General features: G+C 35.3%; 2 protein-coding genes across 2 annotated transcripts; both read right to left on the bottom strand.

Annotated features, from left to right (window-relative positions):
- Nucleotides 1–2,686: 2,686 nt before the first annotated feature.
- Nucleotides 2,687–3,851, bottom strand: LOC107589458 (free fatty acid receptor 3). Its single transcript, XM_016277910.1, has 2 exons — nucleotides 2,973–3,851; nucleotides 2,687–2,698 (listed from the first exon to the last, which is right to left on the bottom strand). The coding sequence occupies exons 1-2, from the start codon at nucleotides 3,849–3,851 to the stop codon at nucleotides 2,687–2,689; spliced, it is 891 nt and encodes a 296-aa protein (XP_016133396.1).
- Nucleotides 3,852–6,405: 2,554 nt separating this feature from the next.
- On the bottom strand, nucleotides 6,406–7,434 carry LOC107589457 (free fatty acid receptor 3). Its single transcript, XM_016277909.1, has one exon. It carries the CDS (start codon nucleotides 7,432–7,434, stop codon nucleotides 6,406–6,408), a length of 1,029 nt encoding a protein of 342 aa, XP_016133395.1.
- Nucleotides 7,435–9,150: the final 1,716 nt, after the last annotated feature.

The raw sequence follows: 9,150 nt of genomic DNA, 5'->3' as shown, positions 1-9,150 counted from the left end.
TACTTCAACAAACTAAATGGAAATGAAATAATATATATATATTGAATTTATAAATGTGTATGTACATACAGTATATATATGTGTGTATGGTTGTACATACACATATGTAGTTCTTTTTTTGGTGTTTGGCTTAGTGTTATGTTAGAATCATTATTATACTCTTTTACCTTTTGTTCTTTAATATTTTGAATTGTTTTTAGCTTTAGTTTTTGTTTTTCATTTAAATGTTAAGTTTTGAAATTTTGTTGTATGCATTTGTCATTTTTATTTAATCTCTTTATTTTTTTTAATGTGTATAGGTAGTATTTATAAAGTTTTAGCTTTTAGTTTTGGATCTGTTTTTAGTTGTTTTAATACTACAATTGATTGCTTCTGTTGTCCTCATTTGTAAGTCGCTTTGGATAAAAGCGTCTGATAAATGACTAAATAAATAAATAAATAAACATAAAGAGCATTTGAAAAACAGCCAAATAAATTTTAGAAGCATTGGAAAAGTTGCTTCTAGCGTCACGTGTTCAAGAGGATTAGGCTAATCATCCCATATAAAAAACATCACAAGTAAAATTAATCATGTTTATAAAGATAAACATGGGTTTATTATAGCCCACTTACAATTTACATTTCAGAGATCATTACAAATAAATGATTAAATGCTAAAACTGAATAAATTTAAATGAACAAACTTGGCGTTGCATTTGCAACCATGTGAAAACAGGGGGTGCTGTAGCCCCCTCAGCACCCCTACTTCCCGCCTCCCTGGGTCGTTAAAGAAATATTCTCTGTTTAAAAAGTATAATAAATAAAATAAAAATACTGACCTTCACAACGTAGAAAAATAAGGATCCTCAGCATTTTGTGTCTGCCCAGTTTCACACAAAGTATCCGCGAGCTTCCTTCACCTCTGTCCTAGACATTCTGAATGGGTGATTAAACTACATGATGGGTGCAATGACTCAAAACTGCGGAAATTCAATCAATTCAGAGCATAATCTGCAACACCGAGGCTCATCAAACAATGTCTCTTGGCAACCTTGAGAACAGTCAGTGAGAAGAACACAGGAAGTTGTCATAACTGCTCTATATGGGGTATATGTGGCCCCCAAGAACAATATCTTGTCATATGGAACATACTGGAAAGATAAGAAGCAAGTGTTTGTCTTGTGTGTGTGTGTACATGGAAATTCTATATTAATTAGTAAGGATTCAGTTGCTAGGCCATGGTTGAGTATACCAAGATGATTTGTGTATCTTTCAAATTTTATTCCTGAAGCTATTAAAGTGAATATTTACTGAAATCCAGAATGAAAATTTGCTATATTTATGTAGGATCTTTTCATTTGTTAGTAATGTGTTTGTCTGGTGAATCCTTTTCAGCCAATGAACTCTGCATAAAGGATTTTTTAATGAATACAATTTAATTTAATGCAACTAAATGTACATTGGTTCTAAAGTTAAAGCATCTATGTGCTATTTATAAAATGATTAGGTTTACTATGAGACTAATGAAAATTTCATTTTACAACTTCCACCAAAGAGCCTGTTTCCTGTAGTTCATGGTTACTCATTCCTGATCCTGAAGAATCGACTTCCTGCGGAGTTTAGTTCCACACCTGGCTGTAATTTTCAGGTAAATTTAGTGACCTTGGTAAGTTGATTCAGTGGCATTTAATTACAGTCCGCAGGAAATGGGTTCTAGGAACAGGAAGTATTGCTCTATTGCCATAGCTTAAATGGATATTTCAACCCCAAAATGAAAATTCTTTTGTAATTTACTTAGGCCATATGTCGTTGTAAACCTGTACTATAACTTCTTTCTTCTGAAAAACACAATATTGCGGAACATAGGCCTACTGTAGATAACTACTGAGGCATTTCTCAAAAATATGTTATTTTATGTTTATGTTCCACAGAAGAAAGAAAGTGATTGGAACGTCATAACTAAGGATGAGCACATGATGACAGAATGCTCACTTTTGTCTGAACGTCAAAAGAACACAACATTTACAGAACCGTCATATTTAATATGATTTAATTATTTGTAGATTAAATTGAATAGATAACATTTCCTCGAAAACATTTGCAATTGGTTTGTAAAAGGTGAGCGTGAGTTTTTTGTTGCATTGGACCTTTTTGAACAGCAGCAGGTGCCGCAAGCCTGTAATGTTTGTGATTAATTTATGAATTGATGCAGACGACTCACAATTCCTCAACCTTCGGGAACTTCGACACATCACTTCACAGGAAGGGAAGCAGGAAATTTACTCACTAGTCACTGCGCATCACTCCAGCAGAAGTTGAGAAGGTAAAAAAAAAAGGGTGAGGCGTTTTTAAAGAGTTCATTTAGTCCAAATTGTGTGGTCTGTACGCCGTAATAAAGTGAGCGTGTGAATAAAACACATTTAATATAAGCAAATTACGTTTATTTTCATATTAAACATCACAACAGACATTTCGCTCTTTAAAATAAGACAATTTGTATTAATTAAATTAATAATAACTTAATATTTTTATAAATACACTTGGATGTTTTATATACACCTTTATATTAAATGAAAGCAAGATAAGTTATTATTTATTTACAAATAATATATTATGTCATCATACTAGAAACCTCTCTAAAAGATGTGCTACTGTTGTCTATGACCTTGCAGGGTGAGTGAACATATCTTGTCAAGTGAAGTTCAGTTCAACAGATTTCCTGGAACAAGGTCACAAAGATCGGTGTGATGCTCACAAGTCAGTTATTTCAGTGATATTTTTCCTAGGATCCTTTTCTGCTCATATAGCCTACCATAACAAATGTGTACACCCTAAGTGTAGGTTACAATATGTCTTTGGACATTTCTTTTGTGCGATTGAATTAGAAGACATTTTGGTGATACCATTCTTAAGTTTACAACAACAAAAAATTGCTTTAAATAGTAAAACTATTTTTATATTTTTATTTTAAAACATAAAACTGCACAAAAGGCCTTTGCACATATTTTGATGGCCCTTCTCATATCCTTAGAGATACAGAAAAATATAATAGGATCAAAACATGCGTTTAAAGTGCTTAGTATTAAAGCTTTCATGCGCCAATCTGGATTTTCTTTTTTGATGAAGCCCACTATGTGTGATGCATTGAAGGGTGCAAAACTAATGGCAAACACAAGGAGAGTCCCCACAATCAGTCCAACCACCCGGAGTTTACGCTGTCGCTTGATGAGAGGACGCGTAATCAAAATACGAATTAAACTGATGTAACAGAAGCAGCAGATAAGGAGGGGTAGAAGGAAAAACCCCACTGCTATCCCGAGACGCACTGGGAGCAGTTCTCTCAGCTGTTTTGCTGTGAAGTTAATGTAACAGCCCAGAGGTGACGCTTCCTGAGAGCGCTTATTAGTGGTGTTGTCCGCTTCATTAGAATCTAAATATGCTGCCTTGTAAGGAAATACTGAAGTTACTGCAATAATCACCCAGGTGACAACACATATAACTGTTGTGTAAATGATTCTTTTTGGACTTTTATACCTGACTGGAAATGCTACACACACATAGCGCTCGGCACTAATTGCTGCCAAGAACAGGCCGCTTGAATAAAGAGGAAGAAAGAACATGAACAGACTGAAGCGGCACAGGGCATTTGGCATGTTCCAAACCATGTTATCTCTAGCCTCTTTCATCTTGACAGGCAGGAAGATGAGGAAGACAAGGTCAGAAGCAGCGAGGTTTAACATGAATATGTCAATGGGGATAGGTTTACAGTGAATCTTGCGAATACATGAGCAGAACCCCAACACAGCATTAGGAAAACCAATCAGGAATGTGATGATGCATATGGCGAGAAACACTGTTGAATCTTCTGACATTGTTGTCGGCCTGTGATAAAGTTTTTCACTTTACTGTAGAAAACAACCCTGCGAGTTCTTAAAACAGCACCTGTATAAACACACACAGTTTTGAGATTATTCTCTTCGATTTTTTAATACTATGAAAAAAATGACTAGAAAATAAGTTCTTAAAGATACTAAAAACATAAGCGGTTTTATTTGGAACTTACCAATAGTTATTTCTCTCTGTTATTTGTAGTCTCGATCAAATCATTGGCTCTTTTGAAATGTGCTTCCGTAATGTACTCCAGACACCTGGATGGCATAGATACAGTAAACTGTAGTATGATTTGCATTCTGTCATATTATGAAAACATGTTTAGAATTGAGCCACTGTTTTGTACCCTCAGCAGGCCTACTCATTAGCCTAGCAAAAGCTAATAAAAAATACAAATAATCAGACCGGTCTACATTCTATCTATGATCAACGAAAAGCACAATTACTTAAAGTCTGGAGGCTGTAATAAAGGGATAGTTATTATTATTCAGTCTCGTGTTGTTACAAACCTGTATCCATTTTTTCGCACATTTTTAAGCATTGTTGTGCATTTCTTCCCAAGTTTGATGGTCTTAGTGAATATGTCTTGCTCCAAAATGACACAAATATACCATAAAGTTACTTAACATTAGTCTATATTCCAAATCTAGAAAAATTTAATTTTTTCTTTCATTTTATAGTTGCACAGATGTGATTATTTTAAACTGTTAGTATGCTAAGAGCAGCATAAACATTCTTTAGAATACTCTTTCTTTCTTTCTTTCTTTTGGCTGAACCTTAAGTGGCTTTTGCATTAAATGACAATATTGATTCCATCATCTATGTGCCGTGATCAAACTGCTGAGAGCTTTTTGAAAAAAAAAAGCTGTATAATACAAAACAATGAACTGTGCCAATCAAAAACATAAATGAAATGAGATCATTCAAAATGTTAATTCTGATCTTCATACAATCAGGTTTAGGTATTTTTAATAATTAAATGTCAAATTCTGATGCATATATACTAAAAAAACGATTAATGGCGAAACTTTTGGCTGACCCTTAAGTGGCTTTTGCATTAAATGACTTAATATTGATTCCATCATCTATGTGCCGTGATCAAACTGCTGAGAGCTTTTTGAACAAAAAAAGCTGTATAATACAAAACAATGAACTGTGCCAATCAAAAACATAAATGAAATTAGATCATTCAAAATGTTAATTCTGATCTTCATACAATCAGGTTTAGGTATTTTTAATAATTAAATGTCAAATTCTGATGCATATATACTAAAAAAACGATTAATGGCGAAAGTTAATGTGAAAGCAAAATGTGCAAATCAGCGGGTAACATTGCTGCACTGCTATCATCTTATAGTTTTAAATAAAAATACATATTCAGAACCTTGAAACAATGCTATTCCAAGAAAGCTTTTTTTTCTTTGGAGATGTTTTGTAAAAATGACTTACCAGTTTCACCACAATAAATAAGTATAACAGGTGTATTCCAGTCCAACATAATTTCAAAAGCATCTAAATAGATTTTAAGACTTTTAAATGCTCACCACAACTCTTCAGGTTATGGCTCATGCTTCCATCTAATTTTAAACAGTAACTTTTAACATGCATGTTTATCAGTTCTCAAATCTTTCCAGGGAAGTGCCTCATTGCAAACCACAAACTGTCACATGGGTTTTGTCCACACTTAGTCAATGTGAAAATAAAGAACTATTGTTTTTTTTTTGTTTTTTTTCTCGTATGGATGTGAGGCCCAAAATTAGTGTAAGGAGTATTTTTTAAATGATATTAAGGATATCAACAATTTCTGAAAATCATTGTGGTCCTGCAGTGACTTTTGTGTGAACATGTAACATTTAACAGTGTATGCATAAAAAAATAAATATTTACAATAATAATACATGCTGCATCACTTCATAATTTCCATACACTAAAACTACACCAGGAAAATGAAACAGTCCCAAATAGTGTAAGAGCAATTTAATTTATATTTACAATACAGTGCCCATGTTAAACATTTTACACATTCACATTATACATTTTATAGTAGCACTATTACAATAATTACAGAATAACTGTTTCACAGAATAGTTACAAATTAAACACATGGGTCATCAATGCTACTCTGTTGTTCAGATTTGAATGAAATAAAAGAATATACATAGAACTGCTTCAAATTTACTATAGATCTTCCCTCGTGTTTAGAAGATCCACTAGATGCTATTTTAATTTTTTTAGTCATTATAATAACTTACTATTGTTTATATTTTAGGTTAAAATCACTAAAAATGTAATCATATAATACAGAGGCAAACATAAGTGAAAAGGGAACGCTGTGTGTAAATAGCTAATGTCTTGCAAAATATTATAAGAACATGCACTCTCATCCAGTATCTTTAATAACCAGCAAAACAAGATCTCTCAGCTCATATCCTTCCCCTAAATATGATTGGGGGACTTACACTCACAAGTTAAAAAAAATTCCATGTTCAAAGTCAACATCTCATTTATTTCCACGAGTGTCTTGCCGTACCCTAATCAGGTCACTTTTATGGACGAGTATGCTTTGTTTGCTTTTGCTTTGTCATCTTTAGATTCACCATGGCTTATTATTGACGCAGCTTGTGTCGTTGTTGTTTGAGGGTTCCTGGAAGCCCTGCTGCAGTGATTCTGATGCCAGGACTTGCATGACACGTTCCTTCGTTTGCGGCACAATCTGACCACCAAATCCCTTGGCGTCCACGGCGAAAGCATTAACATGACCACAGGCTCAAGAAATACATTGCAGGAGCAGGAAAGCATGGCTTCACTTCTCCACTCCACATTAGTGTACAAGACAAAGCCCACCACGTGGGAAACATTGTAGGGTAAATAACAGACCACAAATACTACTAAAGTGGAGAGTGCAATGGCTAACACCCTTCTTTTCCCAACAGAGGGCAAAGCTGAGTGTCTGACAAGCACAAGGCAGCGCAGTGTACAGAATGCTGACAAAACAAGCGGCACCATGAAGAGCAGCAGTGCCATCTCCAGGCGTAACGGCACCAGCAGTTCCAACTGCTCCTGGGTGAAGTTTTCATAGCATGCCAAGACATTCTCCTCTGATAAAGACACAAAATGGCCCCCTCCTTCAGCAATAAAAGCAAAACCCAAGTGTACAAGCACTAAAAGCCACAAGATGGCGCTCACCAGGCAAGAGGTACGCGCCCGGCGGTATAGTTTGTAAGTTATGGGATAGGCGATACTCAGATAACGGCCCACGACAACAGCTGTGAGGATCAAACTGCTACCGTAGACCGAAGAAAACAGAAAGAAGCTGAAAACAGGACAAACCGCAGCTGGAAGAGTCCAACCTTGGAGCGTCTCGGCCACTTTGACTGGCATCCACGACACTAGAGCCAGGTTTGCCACACACAGGTTTAGAGCGTAGACTACATTGGGGGTGGCACCGTGTTTTCGAGCCTTACGGATGTACACGAAAAGAACAAGGAGATTGCTGGGAAGTCCAAGCAAGAAGGTCAAGATGTAGACCAACAATGAGACAAAGCTGGATGCTGTCAACTCCATGTCAGATCAGTTGTTTGTCGATTCGTAGCTCACCTAGATCAGTTAACTAATGCCTCCTTTTTATAGGCTCTCCATTGGCTGCCAATATTCCTTCGTTATTCCATTTGGAGGAATAGCCGTTCCTGAATCAAAAAAAGTGCTGAACACTCTCCAATCTGTGTGAGGAAAAAACATGAAGACAATAAGGAAGTTCGTATTTGCACAAAAGTTCGTATTTATTTGGAAGGCACAGAATAGGGTGGGGGGGGAGGGGGCGTGGAAGGGGTGTTAGATGGGCAGTTAGTGCATCTAAGAGCTTGAATTGGTCTGATATGAGGCGCAGGGATGGGCACTTAATGCAGCAAGATGCCATTTATACAGTCTAACGTTGCCTTATTTGCCCTTGGTGCACACGCTAGATCAGGCCCCTTTAGTGAAATGATTCAGAATAATTGGGCTTTGCAGGAAGCTGAGCCCATCCAGCCGTGACTCTGTCACTTGAAATGAACTGGACGGTTAAACCATTAAAGCTGTAAACTCACTAGGATTCTGTTTGGGGATGTCATTCAGGAAAGGCTATTGCACACATACAATGAATTAACTTGACACTTTTATAGTGGCTTGCAAAAAGCCATGGGATCAGTTTATGAAGTATGATCATTCTGGTTGCATATATTCCAATATATTAGAATAAATCCAGTACAAATTTCCAATATATATATCAGTATAAACATGCAAAGTTTAAATTATAAGTGATTTATTCACAAGGGATCTCAAGAAAAGATAAATGCTTTAATAAAAGTCTAAAACGATTAAAACCAGTGAATGTAGTATATTCTAAATATTTCAATTACATTTCAAACAATACCAGCTCAAACCAAGCATGCCTAACCATGTCAAATGATGTATTTAAAGACACTGAGCTTAAAAACCAAAGAAACCAGAAAGTTCTGTGTACAACCTCAATTTTAGGATTATAAGAACAGTTATAACAACAAACATATCAACACCAAAAGTAGCATCTTAGTCTTCATATAATGGCATTTAAATAAAAACTGATCATACTCTTGTGACCAACCACGATTTGAGCTCTGCCATATTTGCCATGCACTTAACCTCATTAAAAATACCTTCCTCCCCGTTATTTCGCATAGACGTAAATAGTCCCATTTAGAAACATTAGTGTAGCAGTTAATTTCAACAGAACTGATAAATCCTCACCAGTGGATAGGCATAGATTTTTGTTACCCATTCTTTTATCATGTTCATCACTGAGAGTCAAAGTCCAGTCTAAATAGAGGCTTTCATATGACATTATCTTCCCTGCCCAGACATAAAACAGAAATCTGTTGACAGATGGATTAACATTGTTGTTGTAAAGGTCTGTGAAATCAAAAAAGGCCATTTAAAAATGCAACAAAATTATCCACATGCAGGTTACCGTGAGTCAAGAAAATAATCATTATACAACTATTAAAACATGTTAGTATTTTTTCATATTTAAGATGTTTGCTCCATTTTAGCTCATAAAATCAAATAAATGTTTGAAATGCGATACTCAGAAACCATTACCACATCGAATACACATTTTTTTTCTATCTCGAGGCTGGTAAACATAAGAAAACAAATTTGTAAAATACTGGAATCAAGAAAATAAAATTTATTTTGCAAATTAATAAATAGTTTCCATCCTCTCTCTTACCAATTAAATTGCCCATTTTTGCAGCTCAACTGGTA

This window comes from Sinocyclocheilus grahami, unplaced genomic scaffold, assembly GCF_001515645.1.
Source record: "Sinocyclocheilus grahami isolate Dianchi unplaced genomic scaffold, SAMN03320097.WGS_v1.1 scaffold116.1, whole genome shotgun sequence".
NCBI classification, from domain to species: domain Eukaryota; kingdom Metazoa; phylum Chordata; class Actinopteri; order Cypriniformes; family Cyprinidae; genus Sinocyclocheilus; species Sinocyclocheilus grahami.
Note: the sequence above shows the minus strand (reverse complement) of the source record. Positions and strands in the feature narration are given on the sequence as shown.

Excerpts from the sequence above, each read along its gene's own strand:
- LOC107589457 (XM_016277909.1), bottom strand. The coding sequence starts at position 7,434 with ATGGAGTTGACAGCATCCAGCTTTGTCTCATTGTTGGTCTACATCTTG.
- LOC107589458 (XM_016277910.1), bottom strand. The coding sequence starts at position 3,851 with ATGTCAGAAGATTCAACAGTGTTTCTCGCCATATGCATCATCACATTC.